The sequence below is a fragment of the Melanerpes formicivorus genome, unplaced genomic scaffold (genome assembly GCF_026170545.1).
Source record: "Melanerpes formicivorus ecotype bairdi unplaced genomic scaffold, bMelFor1.0.p_v2 SCAF_4, whole genome shotgun sequence".
NCBI classification, from domain to species: Eukaryota; Metazoa; Chordata; class Aves; order Piciformes; family Picidae; genus Melanerpes; species Melanerpes formicivorus.
Window position 1 is genome coordinate 23,976,417 of NW_027142356.1, and position 21,062 is coordinate 23,997,478.

Below are 21,062 nucleotides of genomic sequence, written 5' to 3' on the forward strand. Positions count from 1 at the left end.
TTTCATTTGTTTGCCTGAAGTGCAGTGTGAAACAACATTTCACACCGCAGCTTATTTGGTGTGGAATATCCTCAAACTGTGTAATAAAAATTAAAAGCAGAGGATTCTTAAAGAATCCTCAACTAAACTTCTTTTTCTTATTGTTAGACCTATGAGCAAATATTCAAGTGCAGTATTTTTGAAGATGGTCAAAATCCTTTTTTCAAAGCAAAATTCATTTGAAGGTGGTGAACTATTGAAAAAGTGTCTTTCATTCTGTTTTATTGTTTTGCTATATAGTTGGATACCTCTTATAACTAGCTCCTTGTCTGAATTTACAGATACATGGGAAATCTAATATATTCAGAAAGATATTCGGCTTTCTAGCAGTGCAGAAGGAAAGGATTAAAGTCTTTTCTGAACTGGAATGATTGTTGGAAAGAAAGACCTGCAAGCATGCAAGTTTCACTGGTATCTTGGGCAAGTGTGGAGACGTTATGAATGCTATTTGTTTAACTGTGTATGTTTCTAAGGGATAATGTTGAAACTCTTCTTCTGAAGAGAAAGCGAGCTTTTCCAGGCTCGTATTAGATAGTATCCCCATTCATAATCATAGCAGAAACAGCTTCATTCCTCTCTGCTAGAGGGACCTGGCTTTGTGGATCTTTGCATAATACAATTATTTATGTGTGCTGGAGTAGCATGTTGCCAGCCTTTCATGATCATGAATTTGACAACAGTCAGCATCTTAACTAGGCTCACAGAGCAGGTTTAAATGGTTTTGAATAACTTTGTTCTGTTACATTCATTTCCAACAGAAGAGGTCTGATTTTCTCTGGGAACAATAAGCATCAAAAACCTAAATTCTCTTTTGGAAATGCAGCCAGTTCTGGACTATGATGGTTCATAACATGCAGAGTTGTGATTGTGTGGTTCAGCTTTTCTCACTCCTTAAGACATCCAAACTTAGTGACATTAATATTAAGCTTTTATGCAAAGGGACAACTGTGGAACTTATATCTGGATCATTTAGGAGCTTTCAGACTCAAACCAGGCTCTTTTTCTTTTTCCTTTTTTTTTCCTTCATTTTTTGTCCTGACAGAGCTTGAAATAGCCACCAGCCTCTCTTTACTCATATCTTGTTTATTGTTAGTGAAGCTCAAAGGCACAAGAAATACTGCATACTATCTTCAGAACAAATGCAGCAGAGAACGCTTGTGTTGGGCAGGGAAGGATACCCTGCTACTGGAACAGCTGGCAGAGCACAGCTTCACCTGTGATTTTTAAAACATACATCCTTTAGAAAGGTTTCACAAAGAGAAGTGCAGTACTTGAAGGTTGTTGCATTTTGGATTGCTTCAGTGTCAACAGGCAGTAGCATATTTAAAGCATTTGATACCAATAAGAAGCTGATATGCTTTTGATGTCTTGCAAAGGATGTTTCCTGAACAGGTCTCAGCTGTTACAAGTGCCTGGCAGCTAAGAGAATATTGCAGTTGCTGTGTATGCTGCTCCGAGACAGCAGCAGCAGTGCAGGGAGGAAAAAAATATCTTCGGTGTTTGTCATACGACCATTTTGATTTCTCTACTGTATATATCCAGGATGGGGAAGAGAAAAGAGCTGAAAGGAAAGAACAGAAGGAATTCTGCAGTAGTACATACTGTACAGAATGGTATTTTTCCACCAAAAGAATTACTTTAAAATGCTTTTCATTTGTTAACTGCATTCTGCTTTTGTGTATGCAGTTCAAGCAGTGAAGTGACTGGTTCTGTGCTGGAGTGCGAAGAAACAAGAACCACTGTGCTGTGGAATAAAAGCTTTCAAACCTGTTATTTTAAACTCCTTGCAGAAAACTTGGTGTGAAGTAATCCAGAGTTGCAGCTTTCTAGTTTCAGACTGCTTATAAAGGGGGGCAGGTGAATATTTCTCTTCTTTTCTATGTTAGTATAGCTGGAACAGTCTAGTCTGGCTTCTTGGAACACGAGGCAGTACACGTCGGACATTTTGCCAAGTAGAGTTTGAACTTTAGCTTTGAATTGGAAATGGCATATGCTTTTAGACACAGTAGTGGGCAAGCATATATCTTACCAGGTTTGATTTTTGTGAAAGTTTCATCTCAGTTTGAATTTCAATTTTTAATGCTCAAATTGATTATCACTTGGAAATGCAACCTGTTGCCTTCAGCCTTAGTGCTGTATGTTCCTGGGTTGGTTTTAGACAAGTGCTATGTCATAGTTAACACATTCCCCATGAATTTTTCCTGCAAAGCTTAATTCTGCTTCTGAGGGAAAGAACAGCTTCACCTGGTGCATGCACCCCTCTGTCAGCTGCTGCCCTCGTTGTACCAGGAGTAAGCAGGCATTTCTTCAAATGTCTGATACTCTTCTGCCACAAGAATCGATTGCTGGCAAAGATAATTATGTGGAGGTGAAAGGAGACCTGCGTACGACATGTGAGATGCTGGATCTGATGTCTCTGCCAGTGTTCTTTTCAAATGAATATTAACATTTTTTTCCAGGTATGTGGCCAGTGTTGAGTTGTGCAGCATGAATATCTTGCTGCTGTTCTTCAACAGTTTGTTCATTATAGGAACATGTAATACAGGAATTCAGTGTTGCAGAAGATGTTAATTGTGATTCTTCCTTGAGTTATTAGCTACTTCCAGAATCCAGTAGTCTCATTTCATCCTGTCTACTCATTTCATCAGTAAACTTGTATAGCTCCAGGCTTCTCCTTTCCTTTGTGCCCTTATCAGTGGTGAAAGGTATCCGATGTCCTGAAACAGATGAGGATCATCATCTGAATAAAATGGTGGATTTGGGACATTCGGCGTCTAGTTAATATTTATGGTAGCAGTGAGTTTTTATTTAAAACAAAACTTTTAGGGAAATCCCTTTAGAGTGACATGAGCTGAGCAGTTAGAAGAAAGCAGAACCATTCTCCTGTACACCTTCCTGCAAGAGAGGTTTGTGATCTGAGAAATTCCTGCTTTAGCAGCTGGTAGAATGTTTCAGGGATATAGAAGAATTTCAGATAATATCAAATCACACTCTGCTTTATTTATATGGTAGCTCTTTCTTCTTTCCTGTGGCTTGATATTGTGGTTGCAAGTATTTTTCACTCTCTAATAGTAGATATTTTCTACATAGTTACCTCCCTAATTAAATTTTATTTAGTTACAGGATATGCATCTTACTAAAAATGGTTTTTTCCCACTAGTTTTCATGGAAAGGTAGTAGGATTTGCAGGCTGCCTTTTAGGTGAGAAATAATGAGGAAAACCTTTGTTCACTACCACTGCAGAGATTTTCAGAAGGTAAAAGGGTGGATTTTTACAGTCACAGAGTCTGTTACGTATGCAGTTCATGGTCCGCAGTCTTGGAAGAAGTTAACAGGTTGTGAGTTGCTTGCAGAGAACACAGAGCAGTTCTGTATTTCATGAAGTGGCAAAAGTGCTGTTGGACATTTGCATTTAGATTTGTCATGAATTGCTGCTAGGTATGAAATCTCTTCTTAAAAGGTTATTTTCATGACTGGTATTTATTCTGCTTTTTAAAGCTATCTATTGTTTTCTTCCTTTCTCTGATAGTGAATCCATGGAGATGCATCCAGTTATCTAGATGCTGTTAGATCCTGACAGACAGATGGGTTTCTGTTATATCATACTCTTTGAAAGCAGTATTCCATTTCATCTGTTTATGCACTCGTGTATTGGGTAGAATTGTAGCCAGTGACACATCTGTAAGAGTAGGAAAAGTGAGGAGGAAATGGCTTGTTTGTATCCAACTGCTCCCCTTGCTTTCCCCCCCCCCCCCCCCCCGTATTCCTTCATAGAATTCCTAATCTGACACCTTTGTTTTGCTTTAATTTTTGGATTTAACTAATGTAAATTCACTTCCTGAGGGTAACAGATGGTAATTTTCTTTAAGCTGGAAGGTCTTTGAATTATTTGATTAATAATTTACCTCTTCTCTTCTGTGAAAGTTTTGCTTTTCTTGAACAAAGTTTATCTTTACTGAACTTGTGAGAGGTTGGTTTACTATTTTTGGAATGGTTTGGGGCATCCTGTGTTGCCTGTTAGCCATGCAAGCAATTAACCTGCTTTTCTAAAAGTCAGTAAAGCATCTACAGTAAATTATCTGTACACTGGAGTGATTTTTCCTTATGTGTTTGTTTAGTTGCAATGCCAGAGGGACTGATAGATAAATTTATATGCTGGAAACTTATTGCTATTGCTCTTCTTATTAAGGGCTGAGACAGGTGCAGGCTTTTAATTACAACAGTGTCTTAATGTTGCTGCTTATTTTTTCAGATGAATGCACTGGACACACTTGGTCAAACAGCGTTGCACAGGGCTGCACTAGCAGGTCACTTGCAGACCTGTCGGCTTTTGCTGAATTATGGCTCTGATCCTTCCATCATCTCTTTACAAGGCTTCACAGCAGCACAGATGGGAAATGAAGCAGTGCAACAGATTCTAAGTGGTGGGTAAAAATAAAGCCTTGTGTATTTTAACTTTAGCTTCTCCCTTTCCAAAGCTATGGGTCTTACTTCCTTTTAAACGAAAGAGACTTGCAGTAGTTTTCTCATCCCTCCCCTCTGCCATCATGTGCACACATCTAGAATATGTACTTCACCATATTTGTCAGAAAAAAAACATAACAAAACAAAAAAAGCCCTGCTCAGTTCAATTATTTTGTGCAAATTGGGAATAAAATAAAGACTTGGAGACTCCCTGCTTTACAGGGAGACTGTAGCAAGGCAGATGTCGAGAGTTTGGGGTGTTTTTTGTTACCAACTTCCAAGGCAGCTGGAAAATTGCTAAACGTGTGAGAAACATTTTTCCTCATCAGCCACCCTGTTAGTTACTCCATACTTCAGCAGTCACAAGCACAGTGCTATCAGCAGAGAAATCCTGATAGTTGCTGTAGCTTTTGAACTTTTGTTTCAAATCTCTTGCTTGTCCAGCAGAGAAAGATTTTATTGTGAAAGTACCTGGGGTACTCCTTAGATAACCATGTGTTCATATCTTGCACTAAAAAGCAAAAACTGCTTCAAGATGGTGTCATTGTTTTTAACATCAGTGCTTGAGAGTTTGTATCCTCTTCTCCCTACTGGCAAAAATTCAAGTGACATGGGTAAGGATAATTGCATCAGTAGCTGTAACTTACATTGGTGTAGTATGTAGTCAAAGATAGGCAGATAGCCAAACAGATGAGAAGATCCATGCATGGTAGCTACAAACTTTATTTCCTTCAGTGTTTTTCAGTGTTCTCAACCATGTTGGCTTTAAAACTGGCAAAATAAGGCAATTTACAGCAGTGCAAGGAAGGACTGTTTTGACACAGTTGTTTTCATGGGTAGCATTACCCATTTAAGGTATGCACTGTGACTGTATGTGTATTGAGAGAGGAGAATCAGAAGGAAGTAAACATATCCCCTGCTGTTAAAGAGAATAGAAGTTCAATCTATTTTTTTTTTTTAATAGTAAACTTACAGGTGTTCTGAAAATGATCATTTTGTTTTGAATTAAATTCATTTTCACTGAAGTCATACTGTGCTGCTTTCCTTGGAGAGATGGCAGCCTTTCTTTTATATCCATGAAAGTGCTCAAGACTGAAAGATTCAAAAGCTGAAAACATGCATAGGATTGTTCACACTTGGTGCTCTCTGTATTCCAAAGCCAGCAAATGACTGTTAAAATTATTTAGAAAATATTGCTGTCTGCTTTTTTTTTTTTGAGAGATTGGATTAAAGAAATATTTTTCTACATGTTGGAGTTGTTTTGATAGAGATTATTACCTAACTCATGGGATCACAGCTTTAAATGTTTTCCATGTCGTGTTGGACTTCTGCCTCACACTTAGTAGCTGAGCTACTTCCCAACTGTGACATAACAAAACAGCTCCCTGGCAGTGTGGTATCTAGTGGATACAACTTGACTCTAGCTGCCTGTGATTCTGGTTGCAACTGGTAGGAGTATGGCCATGTAGTGTAAGGAAGCTTAAGCAATCTTTTTTTTTTATCAAATGCTTGTTAGAAAATGCTGCTGATTCTGCTGCTTTTGAAAAGTAAGATTTGTTTTGTTTCTTTGCTCTGTGCAGCCTTTTAGTACTCAAGTTCTTATCTAGTGGAATTGACATTTCTCTTTTCTGTAGTAATTAGATTGTGTTTCTGATTGATTTCCTTTTTTACCCTGACCAAAGTCAGCATCTTGGCTGTCTGGTGAAGACAAAGACTGGAGTCCAGAGAAGAGATAAACAATTGCAAAGCAGCAAAGCTTTGGATCCAGTATAGGACTTAGCCTTATCTAGTCTCTCCCTGCCTCAGGATGCTGAGGTGATGTGCTGCTGGGGAGAGCAAAGGCAGGCAAATAAAATGAACATGTGAGCTGGAATCTTAACCCATTCCAACAACAGGAGTTTGCATGCTATGCTGTGCTCACAGTCATGTGCTCACAGTCATTAACGTTTGTGTCAAACCCTGCTGCTGTTCTTCTGCAGCATGTCTGAATCATTTAAAATCATAGAATAATGGAGGTTGAAAAGACCTTTAAGATCATGAAGTCCAACTGCTTGCTAGTGGAACTGCTCCAAAAGATGGAATTATACTCAAGGAAATGAGCTGGCAGCTTTGGCTGTATTAAAGGTGCCACTATCCCTTTTCCCTGGGCATTCATAGCCTTTCCTTCAGCTCAGAGCATTTCTTCACATATCAGTTGAACTTGTAGGATTTGCTTTTCACTTTCTTCTCCTTTTCTTCCTGCAGTGAGTATGGAGGGATGGCTAGCTAAAGGCTAAAAGGGCTGCAATGGGAAATATTATCTCAAAAGGAATTGATAGTCTGTTGTCCTTCTGTGAGGATGTAGCCATCCTTTCTAGTTAAGAAAACAAATAGCTGGGGAGGTATTTGAGGAGATGCTTCTCCCCATCTACTCTGCTCTTGTGAGACCCCCACTTGGAGCATTGCATTCAGCTCTGGGGCTCCTGGAATAAGAAGGACAAAGACCTGCTTGAGTGGATCCAGAGGAGAGCCATGAAGATAATCAGGGGCTGGAGCACCTCCCCCCTGAGGACATGCTGAGAGAGTTGAAATTGTCCCGTGCAGACTGGAAGACTCCAGGGAGACCTTACGGTGGCCTTTTAGTATTTAAAGGAGGACTACAGGAAAGATGGGGAGGGAGTCTTTATCAAGAAGTGTAGTGGAAGGATGAGGTCTAACAGTTTGAAACTGAAAGACTTAGATTAGATACAAGATTAGGAAGAAATTATTTACTGTGAGGTGGTGAGGCACTGGAACAAGTTGTCCAGAGAAGTTGTGGATGCTGCCTCCCTAGAAGTGTTCAAGGCCAGGATGTGTCAGGCTTTGGGCAGACTTGTCTAGTGGAAAGCATTTCTGCCCACAGCACGTGTAGTTGGAACTGTTTGATCTTTAAAGGTCTCTTTCAATCTAAACCATCCTATGGACCCAGCTCCATTTTTAAAAATTAAAACTGACTTTCTTACTTCTCTCAACTTGGAAAATACATTGAGCACAAATTAATATACCTCAGTGATCCTAGGTAATCCTAAACCATCTCTTTCCCTGTGCAGAAAGTACACCTGTGCGCACATCTGATGTGGATTATCGGTTGTTAGAAGCATCCAAAGCTGGAGACTTGGAAACTGTGAAGGTAGGTTTGAACAACTGATGTTCATTTTCCATTTTGTGAGGCTTTGTAAGGCTGGTGGAATCCTCTGCTTCAAGAGTCATGAAAGTAGTGCCCAGCAGATAGTAAATAAAAAAATGGGAAGGCAAAAACTTCTTTTTCTTCTTTTTTTTTTTAAATTCCCTCTGAAAGTAGTGCATTAAAATGTGCTGAGATGTTTCTCTTGAGCTTTTGGTTGTTCATCTTGCAGTCCTTCAGACAGTCATGTCTTTGACTCAGATGCAATGTTGCAGATGCAGCCATAATTCTTTGAAGTGGACCCTGCTATCCTCTGGATGACATTTTAATAGAAACAGGCCTCAGGTGCATGATTCAGTCAGAAGCCAAGCTAACAAATGTGTTAACAGGTAGCAGACTTAACATTTTAAGACACTATTAATCTGAAGGTGAAAGATAGGCCATAGAATCCCAGCATCACAGGAGGGTTTAATTTTTCCTTTCATACTTGGTCTGGGCAAAATATTCTGCATGCACTTTGAACTCCAGCCTGACACATTAGTATTCAAACAGCCACACTTCTATGTAGCAGCAGGCCCTTGGACTGCCAAGCTCAGTATTTCTAGATTTCTGAAGACAACATAAGCTGGAAAAGGTAACATAATTTGGAGAAAGTTACTTGGCCTTAAACCTGGGTTTTGATGATTTAGAGGCTCATCCTTTCTAGTACATTGGGGTTTTGTTGTTGTTTGTTGTTCATTCGGGGTTTGGGAGGGGTTTTGTAACGTGTTCCCTTTGTTTCTATGAGTTCTGTACTAGGTTTTGGTTTCTTTTGTCTCCACAGCAACTTTGCAGCCCACAGAATGTGAATTGTAGAGACTTGGAAGGCCGTCATTCAACGCCACTTCACTTTGCTGCAGGATACAACCGTGTATCAGTAGTGGAGTATCTGTTGCACCATGGGGCAGATGTGCATGCCAAAGATAAAGGGTACCTTTCGTTCTGTTATGTGCTTCACTGTATATTAGTGTGGTATTTCTGCTTCCCCACTATTCATTTTGGCTTGGGCTTCTGTAACCATCGTGGTTTTATCTGATGGCATATTGGATTTTATTTTCTGTAACTGTTAACACTTTCTCTTTGATCAGTGGCTTAGTGCCCCTACACAATGCCTGTTCTTATGGACACTACGAAGTGGCTGAGCTCCTAGTGAGGCACGGTGCTTCTGTCAACGTGGCAGACCTGTGGAAATTCACTCCTCTGCATGAAGCAGCAGCAAAAGGAAAATATGAAATCTGCAAGCTGCTTTTAAAAGTATGTGATCTCTCTGTCTCAGATGTGTCTTGAAATGTGTACATGTTTGGTTTTGTTGAAGCTTAATGTAGTTATATACCTGTATGAGTCCTTCATGGTGGCTTTAAATCTGTCTTCATCTTACAATTGTCAGATGGTTTCTTGTATAATGCCAGTTCACTCACAAAGAATCATCCATGCAGTTAGTTTTCCCAGTACATACAGTAATATTATTATCCAAGTAAGACCAAACTGAGAAAGCAGCTGAATTTGTGCAAAATGATCAAACCCCCCAACTTACCCTATTCTTCCCTTTCTGGAGCAGTTGCTGCCATTAAGTACACCTTTGTAACTACTGACAGAAATGTGTGTTACTGAGCAGTAACTGAAGGTGGCTCCTAAATGGTGTCTGGCATGTGAGAAATTTAAAACTGTTGTGCTAATATATAATTTATCAGGCTCCTGGAGGAAATGTATATTAATAGACTGTGGAGTAAATATTCATCATAATTAATGGGAGAACCTGTGAAAAACATGAGGTAAAGCCAACATGTTGCCAGTAAGACATGAGTTTGAGCAATTTAATATAAGGTCATGTCCTGCCATAGGAGGGTAAAAGAAGGATGCTAGAGTAGAATTTCTTATTAGTCCTATTTCCTGATTTAGCCTTGCCTACTTCATGTCTATCTGAAGCACAGTAAGTCAGAACTGATGAGATTCTTCTCTGTCCACTTCTTTCATTTGCTGCTGCAAAGCCCCACTGTATCCCTCTTACTAATTATTTCACTTGATAACCACAAAAAGCATTCAGGGGGTAGCATATCAGTTGGAAACACATCTGAAATAGAAATCAGAAGATGCTCAGAGCTTTCTGTGGAGTAGGCATGACGATGGCCCTGGTGATAACACCTCAAGCTGCAGAAGCACCCGTAATCTCTCAAACACACTGTTATTTTATTGACAATGGAAGTCTCTGGAGTTTTCTGATCATTCACTGGGAATGTAGCCATTTTTTCTGTTCAAAGAACCCTACATGTATGTACTACAGGAAGTAGAAAAGTGCTGACATCTTTCTTTGTGAAATTACTCTTGCACAAGAGCTAAATGTACCCTTAAGGTGAGAGAGTTTTGTAAAGGCTCTGGCTATGCAGGGATATGTGCTCACAGTGCAGTTTGGTCAGGCCTTCTCCTGCTATGTCTCTTATGCCAGCTGGCAGTGCTGTCAGTTCTGCTGAGCCATTTGAGCCAAGTTGAGCTTGACTCCTCCTGACTTGCTCTCTTTCTGCCCTGTTCTGATTGAAGAAGGAAACAAAAATGTACAGGCATTTTGGAGATAATTGCTCTTTTTTCACCACTTCTGTTTAAAATTACCACCTTAATTTGTTTCTATGCCTTTGAAGTGGTCTCAGGAGACACTGTCTTTTCATCTAGATATTTATTCTGGAGAATATTTTAATAGTTACAATTTCAATGAGTTTTAAGGGATCTGAACTAATTTCTTGGAAAAGCTGTTGCAGTTTAAAAGGAATTGTGCAAAGAATGCTCTCCTCCCAAAAGCAGTGCAGGTGTGGAAGTGGTACTGTGTAACCAGTACTCTGTCCCTTCCTCTCTTGCTGTTTATGCTTTGCACCCTGAGCACTGTTGTACTGCTTCCAAATACAAGGCATTTAATATCTTCTTCTCTTCCTATTTCCAGCTTGTTCCCTGTGGCTCACCTTAACACAGCTTTGCCAGTATCTCCAGTGAGAGGTGGCAGAGTAGACTTGCTGGTGGAGGCTGGACCACTGCTGATTCTGAAGCAGCCAGCCAGAGAACTCTAGTGCCAGCAGATGCCTCTGCCTTATCTGTCTTGTTTTTTCCCACTGCTGCTGAGAATGATCAGAGAAGGGGTTGTTCTCCCACTGAATTGTACATGGGCATGACTCACACCATATGCTGTATGAGATGGATGCTCCTCTCCTCCCATGCTCTAGTACTTATCACTGCAGATATACTCCAGCAGTCATTCAGATCTACTTTTTCCACATTTCCACCAAAATGTTTTCTTTGCTTCTTTCCAGGGCCTGTAAACTGTTTAAGACAATATTGTTACCTATTGGAAAGTGAAGAAATTAGTATTTTTCTGTGTTCCCTTCTAAAACAAGTGCCTTTGAACAGCAGGGTGCCATTCAATGAAACTGAGGGCCTGGGTGCACTAGCTCAGAAAGGTGTGCTGAGGAAACATCTCTGCTAGCCAGTTTGCAGAAGTAGGGAAAGATTGGCTGGCAGCAAGGTATTTGCAGCTGGCTTTTCTACAGCACCTGTTGTGATATTAGGGTGTAGATGTATGCAGGATATGCACTTTAACTTACTTCAGTTGCAAGTAGAGCAGTGGCAGCTCTTGCAGAGGGCTGCCATTTGCTTGTGGAGTTGAGATCCACCCAGCTGTGCTGCAGATTAGTGCTTTAGGCCTCAGCCTCATGGATTTATTTTTGTGCCTACTAATCTACACAGTGGGTACTTCATGACAGCAGGTCAGAAAAATCCAGCATCTCCTATCTTGGGCTTTAAAATAGTGACACACTCATGTGCATTGCTCTGCTCTGCTCACAGTTGTGACAGTAGCATTCCACTTTGCACTTTGCAGCATGGAGCTGATCCAACAAAGAAGAATCGAGATGGAAACACTCCTTTAGATTTGGTGAAAGAAGGAGACACAGACATCCAGGACTTACTGCGAGGAGATGCTGCCTTGCTAGATGCTGCCAAGAAGGGGTGCTTGGCACGAGTGCAGAAGCTATGTACTCAAGAAAATATCAACTGTAGAGACACCCAGGGAAGAAATTCAACACCGCTGCATCTTGCAGGTGGGTAACTCACCAGGTTTTGAAGGCTTTTGTATGTTTATGATAGGCCTACAGAAGTTAATCACCAAACCTATGATTGGTAGAATAAGAGTTTCACAGGGGATTGTCCTGTACAGAGGGTTGTTAACTATGGCAGCTGTATTTCAAGAGCTAATACAGTTGCTTGGAAAGAGGTGCTTTTGCAGTCAGAAAATTACTTCAGCTTTTCTGCCTAATAATTTTTCTTCAGCTCAGCTCTTCTAATATCGGATTTCTTTTCTTGTGCTTTTTCTATAGCTGGTTACAACAATTTGGAAGTAGCTGAATACCTTCTTGAGCACGGTGCTGATGTTAATGCCCAAGATAAAGGAGGATTAATTCCCCTACACAATGCAGCATCCTATGGGGTAGGTGCAGATGTTCTTGCCATGAGCAGACCAGCAAGGAACTCCTTGAAGTCACATTGAAAGCCAGTTATTTTGCAGATGTCTTGCTATGAGCATAGTTCAGGTTTTGATGACATGAAGTGCTTGTTGAGCTAAGTTGATGTTGCAAGCTCTGTTTGCAGTCTTTAGAAGACACAGATTCAGTTGTGCTGTGGCAGTTAGAGGCTAAAGTTTTGAAGGATCACTAGAACATAGTTTTTATGCAGGTAAGCAGAAGTACAGCATTGAACAGTCCTAAATTTGGGGTGAGTGTTAAAACAGAAAATACCTCAATTTGTTGCTGAAAGGCTTTGGTGGAAGGAAGAAAACAATACCAGGGGATCATGTGTAGGTGATGATGTAAAGAAATAGAGATCTGTTACAGCTAGTTTCTGTTGGGAGGGGAGCTATTGCTAAAGCTAAAGTGTTGAAGGGCTATTGAGTGTTCTCCTGGGCAAGCTGTTTACTGCAGTGGGGGTGTAGTGGCCAGATCAAACCATATTGGATGAGGTAGGCCCTCTTTCCTCCACCTAGGAGGAAGCATCTGAGTGCATATCAATTGCACAGATGCTGATAGATTGCTTATAGGCAGCTGTTAATTGTGGATGAGGGGATAAATAAATCTCTTGGAAATAATTGCATGGAGACTTGGAAAGCTCCCATCCATGTGCTTACAGTCAGACAGATGGCATGAAGCTCAGGTAGGGTTTTTAATGGGTCTCATGATACGCTTTGTCTTTTACTACCTGGCCCTTGGCACAAGAGCAGCCAAATCTTGGAGAGGTGATCATAATAGAACAACCATTACTTTAATTTGAGAGCCAGATGCACTACAGTGCTCACTTTGATTTAAAGACAGTCACTCCAGTCTGCAAAAAGGGCAAAAAGGAGGACACAGGAAATAACAGGCCAGTCAGCCTTGCCTCCATCCCTGGAAAGGTGATGGAACAGCCCATTCTGGAGGTTATCTCTTAAGTGTGTAGATTATCACTTCTAAAAATAATAATGCAAACCTAATCTGGTTGCTTTTTTGAAGAAAAGTGTTAACAAGGCAGTGTTTGGTGCTTTTCTAACAGCTTATTTAGAGAAGATTTGTTGTATGCTTTTTCTGTGGTGGCCCACACTTTTCTCTGAGGTGTCATCAGCCTGTTCACATCTCTGTGTTGGGAGATAGAGAGGAGATGAGTACTGATTTCTCAAGTTCATAGCTGGCAGATTTCACAGGCTCAACCTTTTCTTCATAAAAGTATCTTCAGTTTTTCCACCCAGTCCTTCGTGTTGTGTGTTCCCTCAGTAGTATTTCATGGAGCAGAAAAGTCACAGGAGCAGCAATGGCTCAAAAAGTTTGGCAGAGAGGAAAACCAAGGTTGACAGTCTCCTCAAACCACACTTACTCAGAGAGCAAGCCCTTTTTCAAGAGCTGTGGAGAGTCAGTTAATTGCCATTGACAGAGAAAATTAAATCTATTGACAAGTCTTTGCACTTCTGCTTGTCATTTCAGTGTTTCACACTCCCACCTACTCATTTTAACTACTTGGCTTTTTATTTCTTAGCTGGGATCAACAAGTAATTTTACTGGCCAAAGACAGCAAAAAATTCTATGTGCCAATTTTCTGCTATCTTATTTTAACTTGGAAGACTTCAAGGGTGGGATATTGATGGAAGTGTATGGTTGTAAGATTATTACTTTCATATCCTGTGTAAAGGAGTTGTCCCTTGTGACATTCATAATGCATTTTACCAATTACAGTTCTCTCACAAAACATGATTGGAGAAAGAACAAATGTGTGTGGCCATGGATGGGTTCAAAGTCTTGTAAGAAATTGCAAGAAAGGAATAAAGTACAATGAAGACTTGTGTAGAGGCATTTAAGTGGTGGCTCAGCAGTGCAGCACATTGATCTTTGGAACTTCTAGTATCATGTCACAAATGGTGTAGCCCTGTAAATTTGTGTTGCCAGTTCAAATTTGTCTGCAGGTATTTTGACAATTAACTCTTGGGTTTATGCTGGATCAAGTATCATGTCTGCTCCTGCAGCTGACACAAATGTCATGCTGTGTATTTGGGATGGTCTGGTAGAAATATAATTCCGTGCCTAATCCCAGTTACAAAGTGCTAGTGGATGATCTGGTAGTGCACAGGTACAGGTGATAGTGGAGCTGCAGTATAAAGTGGTACCTGAAAAGATGCATTGCTTCATGGACACAGGAAGCAGAGAAGTGAGCTAAAGAGAAATTGCAGGGCTCTCTAAGCACCATTACCTCCAGCATGAAAAAGGAAAGTGTTTTTCCAGTGTCATGTTGATTAAGATGTTCTTCTGTTTTCCAGCATGTGGATATAGCAGCACTGTTGATCAAATACAACACTTGTGTAAATGCAACAGATAAATGGGCATTCACACCACTGCATGAAGCTGCACAAAAAGGGAGGACACAGCTCTGTGCTCTGCTGTTAGCTCATGGAGCAGATCCAACTATGAAGAACCAAGAGGGTCAGACACCACTAGACCTGGCAACAGTGAGTTCATGTTAACATAACAACCACAGACTGCTCTGGAGTATTTGCTCTGCATGTTATATGGCTTTCTGTAGCTCTATGACACCAATGGTCCTCAGCTTTTGGTGTGCACAGAAGGAAGGAGATGAGCATCTCCACAGTATCTATTTATGACTTTCTACCCATGGGGCCAGGCTTTTTCCTCTGCCTGAGATCTTAACTTACGATTTAAGGTTTACTTCTGCTTAAGGATTCACTCCTGGAATCAATATTCTCATTGCTGGAGATTTTGTTTAGCTTTTATTGCAAATCAGATGCACCTTTAAAGGAATGGGATCATTTTAAGGATGATTGCTCCCAGTGCCTACATATTACCTCAGTTCTTTTTTGGTCAAACTCCAAAGCAAAATTCTAAGCATTGCAGGTGGCTATCAAACTTCTAAAACTGGTATCCAGAAACTTCCTTGTTAGTGGTGGCAGTGGTGACTGGTTAAAAAGCCTAATAAAATTACATGGACGGATGTCCAAAGTTAACCAGTCTTGGTGGAACAGAGAATGCAATCAGTTTGGTTGCTGTGTCTTTTAAGGCCAGTGACTGATTACGGAGAATTCAAGAGACATCCTCCAGCTATCTGAGCTCTAGAAAACTTTTTTTTTGTGATGAATGATGCAAACTATTTGATTTCTCTGGGGGAAAATAAGGATGTCTTAATCATGTTCTATAAGGACATACAAGGAGAAAGTTCTTGAAGACAAGAGTCCTGTTTAATTTAGTGAACAAAGGCTAGATCCATTTGTTAGCTAAGTTCATATTTATCCTACAGCAATGCTAGTCTTTCCATTGAAACCTTGATCTAGTGCAAAATGATTCTCTAGAAGGTGAGCCTGACAGAGGAATTAGGAGGTGGCATTGCCTGGCCTAGGTTGTGAATGATTTCAGATGAAGCTGTTGCATTACTCTTCCTGGCATTAACACCTATAAAGTCACTCTGCCAGAAAGGGATGTACCTTCTAACTTACCTTTAGAAATGGGGAGAACCCAATTCACCTGTGTCTGAGCAGTGAATGTAAATGTTCTTGAACTATGAATTCCTTCCCATGTTACAAACGTTGGCAGTTTACTTTTAAATGAGGGAACAGAGCAATCTATTAAGTTGAAAGAAAAATTCTTTCCAGGGCTCAGTGACTTGTGATAATACAGAGCCTCATGTTGAATGTTCTTTCTGTTTTCCAGGCTGATGATATCCGAGCTTTGCTGATAGATGCGATGCCTCCAGAAGCTTTGCCTACCTGCTTTAAACCTCAGGCTACTGTTGTTAGTGCTTCCCTGATCTCACCAGCATCTACACCATCCTGCCTCTCTGCTGCCAGCAGTATAGATAACCTCACGGGGCCACTGGCAGACCTAGCCGTAGGAGGAGCATCAAATGCTGGTGACGGAGCAGCAGGAACTGAAAGGAAGGAAGGAGAAGGTGCTTTTGCTGCTGGACAAGTTTACATTGCTGGAAGTACAGTAGCTTAGTGGACACACAGTGGACCTTGCTTTCTGAGAAGTGTTTCTGACTTGCCAGAAAATACTGCATATCTTTAGCTATTACCTGCATTTTAAAGTCTGATGCATGCTCTGTTGAGCATTGTTCACTCCATCTTTGTTTGTTATCAGTGATTAGGTCTGGCTACAAAAGCAGAGCTGATCAAGTGCCCAGATCTTCATGGTTGATTTTACACAGAAAATCCAATGAGAATTATTTTGATGAAGGAATTGTGATTGTAGTGGCGGGGGAGTTTGCTAACACTTTTTAAACCCTTTGATTAGTACCTGGAATTCATGCTTTATTGATGATTACATTGAAAAATACACCCACTCTTGCTTTCCTTCTCTTTGCAATATGAGCCTGTATTTGCCACAGGTCACTTACACTTTTTAACTGCTGATTCTGAGGAGGGAACATTGAGTTTTTACATAGTGGAAGTGGGTTGTTTATTGTAGACATAGACAAACTAAGCATAAAAAGAATCTGAGTTTGGAATTTTGAAAGCCCAAGGGTATTGTTGGATTAGTTTGTTTATTTTTAACTTGGGTACATAGGATATAATGACTTCTTTCTTCTCTTGTAGTTTCTGGTCTTGACATGAACATTACCCAGTTCCTAAAAAGCCTGGGTCTTGAACACCTTCGTGACATCTTTGAGACAGAGCAGGTAAGTTCTCATCTTTGTTCATCTCTGCTTAAAAAGACTCTAATGTAATAAATTTGGGGCATGATTTCATTGCCTAATTGAAACAAAAAGAAACAAAAAAAATAACCTCACATTACAGAACAACAAAAATGTCCAAGAAAACAGCAGTTGAGTTACCAGGTACTTTATGGTGAAGTTGAGAAGCTTGTGAAATTTGTGTTTGTCTGTTTTAGTTCAGATAACCATTGGCTTTCCCTTTCTCACACATACATGATGACTGCCAGTTTGGCTTCTATTCTGAGAGCTATGTTGGACTTTGTGAACTTGCAATGTGATGGCCGCAACAAAGTTAGGTTGGAATGTCATCTGCACTTGTCCTTCAGCAGTCTTGATATCCAAACAAGCCTTTTGCCACCTATAGTGCTGCTGGTTAGGTCTGGGAAACCTCCCAGTCTGACTATAAACTGAAAAAAAGACCTGCTTTATCAAGGTGTAGACATTTCCTAACGGGTTAGGACTGGAGCATTACAGTATCACAGTATAACTTAGGTTGGAAAGGACCTCAAGGGTCATCGAGTCCAACCTATCAACACAGACCCCATGACTAGACCATGGCACCAAGTGCCACGTCCAATCTCCCCTTGAATGCCTCCAGGGATGGTGACTCCACCACCTCCCCGGGCAGCCCATTCCAATGACGAATGACTCGCTAGGTGAAGAACTTCCTCCTCACCTCGAGTCTAAACTTCCCCTGGCGCAGCTTGAGCCTGTGTCCCCTTGTTCTGGTGCTGGTTGCCTGGGAGAAGAGACCCACCCCTTCCCGGCCACAACCACCCCTCAGGTAGTTGTAGAGGGCAATGAGGTCACCCCTGAGCCTCCTCTTCTCCAGGCTAAACAATCCCAGCTCCCTCAGCCTCTCCTCACAGGGCTTGTGTTCAAGGCCTCTCACCAGCCTTGTTGCCCTTGTTGCCATTAATTAGGCATGGTTAGAAAGCTTCAAATGGAATTGAGAGATGGGAGGAAAAAATACCTGTAGATTTATCAGTGATTCACAACATAAGAAAAGAATGGAACTAAAGTAACAGTTTCTCAAGCTTAGGTTACTTCTTAGAGCAAAATGTCTTTGTAGACTCCTTTTGTGGGCTGTTTCTTAAATTTAACATGTGGAAGTGAAAGGTGCAAGTGTGAGAGGCTGCATTTGATGGGTCAGGAAACAAACATTTGAAATGTAATGTATTGCTTACAGAAACAGTTCCCACTGTTTCCATGAAACATTACAGGAGGCATCTCCTCAAATTTATAATGCTCCTTTATAATGATCCTTTCCCCCCCCCTTCTTTTATATCAAGCATAATCTCTTTAGTTTGGAACTGCTTCTATTAAGAAGCAAATCAATCTCAAACCAGCCTATAATCTGTTCACATTTCTTCTATCTTGCTGTTTTTCACACCTTGGTATTACCATGCTGGTTTTGTCCTACTTTTGCTTCCTTAGCCTGTTTTTAATATATTCCCCTACTAAATAAGATTTAATAATGCAAATCAGATTCACTGTATTCATTCATCATTTTGAAACTGTTTTGCTCCCCTTGTAAGTTTCTTACTAATGAAAACAAGCTCATTGTCCTCAATGTTTTAAGATGCTTTTCCCAGGCACTGCAGTGCCTTTGTGTGCAATATTTCACTTTGGCTCTCGCCCCTTCCTGATTCTTTCTAATATCTGCATTTCTTCTCTTTTTTTAATGTTCCTCTGCACATGATGAGTGTCTTCAGTGCCTTTTCCACAGCAGTCCCAGTGGGGTTGTTTTCTGCTCAGTTGGACAGATGTTGAGTGTAGCTATTAATTCCTTGCTTGAGTTGTTTTCTTTTGAATGAATGGCACTCAGTTTGTAGTGGGCAGGGTTCATACCTGCAAATCCAGTTGTGCTAACAGTACAGCTTCTTTTGACTCAGGTTTTATGGTTTCCTAGAATTTGCTGAGCTTCCCATTCTAGTTTAATATGTAAAATTGCAAGTAGATGTTATAGAATCATCTCTTCCAGATGAAATCTTTGCACTGAGGTGATTCTGTGACAAACACAAGTGCTTTGTAGTAATTAAAATGTGTACTGTACTTAGCCTTTGTCTTCTGTTCTTTTAAAAAGTGTTTATTTGACATCATGTTTTATTATCTTCCTGCTTCACCTTGACATTTAAAATCTCACTGATGCACCTGACATGCTGCAACCATATAATAGCTGTATGTGTGTGTGTCCTCACAATGTTAGTTCCAAAAAGAGTTGAATAGTTCAGCATGACTTAGGACAGCTCACCCACTACTTTGGTACACGTGCAAGTGCACCCAGGGATATATACACACAGTAATAACACACACCAGAACAGTGTTGGTGTGAAACAAACAACGTTTATTACTAAGCTTACAGGGTATTCACTTTTGTTTGTATGGTGCAAAATAAGGAACTGCACATCAGTGCAAAACTTTAAATGCTTTCAAAATATTCCCGGATTTCTCCCAGCATTTCTTTGCATCATCTTTTTACATAAGGAAAAATGCTTTTGAGAGCCTTCTCTTACAGAAGCTAACGTTTTACACAGCTTCAGGCTGTAGCGGCTGGGTATGGTGCTGTGATGGGGAGAGGCTTGCCAGAAGGTGGCAGCAATTAGAAGTGCAACAAACCAGAGTGCATGTGTATGCACACACACACACTCTTTCTCTCTCTCGGCTGCACCATACACATATGCCATTTTCTGAGTTAATGGGTCTTCAGCCTTTGGAATCAGGCCAGGTTTGGCAGGTGAATTTTGTGTTTTTCTACCTTTCCAGATCACCCTGGATGTGCTGGCAGACATGGGGCATGAGGAGCTTAAAGAAATTGGGATCAATGCTTATGGACACCGCCACAAATTAATAAAAGGTGTGGAGAGACTTCTAGGAGGGCAGCAAGGTAAATATGACACTTCTGCTGCTTAGTTGGTGTAGAATACAGCAGGCTCCCAGCAAACACCTTGCCACAGAAGGGACTTTGAGAGATCATCTAGTCCAGCCCCCCCTGACAAATCAGGATCACCTGTATACCAGCTCACACAGGAACTTACCCAGGCAGGTTTTGAATATCTCCAGAGAGGGAAACTCCACAAACCCCCTGGGCAGCCTGTTCCAGTGTTCTGTCACCCTCACAGTGAAATAATTATTCCTACTTCCTATGCTTCAACTTCCACCCATTGCCCCTTGTCCTGTATTTGGGCATCACCAAGAAGAGCCTGACCCCCTCCTCTTGGCATTCACCCTTTACATATTTATAAACATGAATGAGGTCACCCCTTAGTCTCCTCTTCTCCAAGCTGAAGAGCCCCAGCTCCCTCAGTCTGTCCTTATAAATGTAGGCATTGTCACGACAACTTGAAAGAATTTGGATGTCAGGAAAATGTTCTTGCTGGCAGATCTGGTGGCTGTTGGGGTCGTGACAAGTAAAGATGTATTGAGGAGATAGGGAATGGAGTCATCACCTGCCCTTCCAGAGAATGGACACCCCTGAGGCAGCTGTTGGAGCTGTGCCCATTTCCAGGGACTCTGTTTCACCCAAGCAGGAGCTTTTGGATTGATTTTCCCTATGTACCATATGTATGCCCTGTGTACATAGGCCAGCTGTGTCCTGAAGGTTGGACCTGATGGAGTTGTTTGCTGCCCCACACTTCTGAGATGCTTCTCTTGAAATTGTGAACAATGCAATGCAATTATGTCCCGCCTGCAATTTCCTTTTCTCTGTTAAAGCCTCAGCTGCTAGCTAAATCACTTCATCTTTCTGAGATTGTGCCTTCTGCCTTGTGTTTATTTTGCATTTCCTGTTGTACTGGGGTTACTTAAGAGAATTATAATGATGATGATGGACACAAAGAGAGCTGGTATTGTTTTCTCCTGCTGATTGTTATTCCTTTCTTTCCTTCTCTTTGCAGGCACCAATCCATATTTGACTTTCCACTGTGTAAGTCAGGGGACCATTCTTCTTGACCTTGCTCCTGATGATAAGGAGTATCAGTCTGTAGAGGAGGAGGTATTGCAAGTACCTTTCTTAATGCTTTCTTAATGCTCCAGTGGCACTGCATTTCTCTCTTCACTTATAAACTCTCAGTGCTATAGAATATAACACACATTGAAAGCAATAAAATATCCTTTGCTGGCATAGATCTGACATGAAATTTAGGGCTCTTCATTTGTCGTT

The 21,062-nt window shown here is 40.9% G+C and overlaps 1 protein-coding gene across 2 annotated transcripts in view; it reads left to right on the forward strand.

The window, feature by feature from the left end:
* TNKS (tankyrase) overlaps positions 1-21,062 on the forward strand; it is a 123,000-nt gene that overhangs the window by 92,498 nt on the left and 9,440 nt on the right. For both annotated transcript variants that reach the window (XM_068137316.1, XM_068137317.1), the window contains exons 12-22: positions 4,292-4,463; positions 7,572-7,651; positions 8,469-8,614; positions 8,773-8,938; positions 11,544-11,763; positions 12,040-12,149; positions 14,496-14,684; positions 15,898-16,135; positions 16,782-16,864; positions 19,667-19,787; positions 20,797-20,894. In XM_068137316.1, coding sequence (XP_067993417.1) covers positions 4,292-4,463; positions 7,572-7,651; positions 8,469-8,614; positions 8,773-8,938; positions 11,544-11,763; positions 12,040-12,149; positions 14,496-14,684; positions 15,898-16,135; positions 16,782-16,864; positions 19,667-19,787; positions 20,797-20,894 — 1,623 coding nt within the window. The remainder of the gene's footprint in view (positions 1-4,291; positions 4,464-7,571; positions 7,652-8,468; positions 8,615-8,772; positions 8,939-11,543; positions 11,764-12,039; positions 12,150-14,495; positions 14,685-15,897; positions 16,136-16,781; positions 16,865-19,666; positions 19,788-20,796; positions 20,895-21,062) is intronic.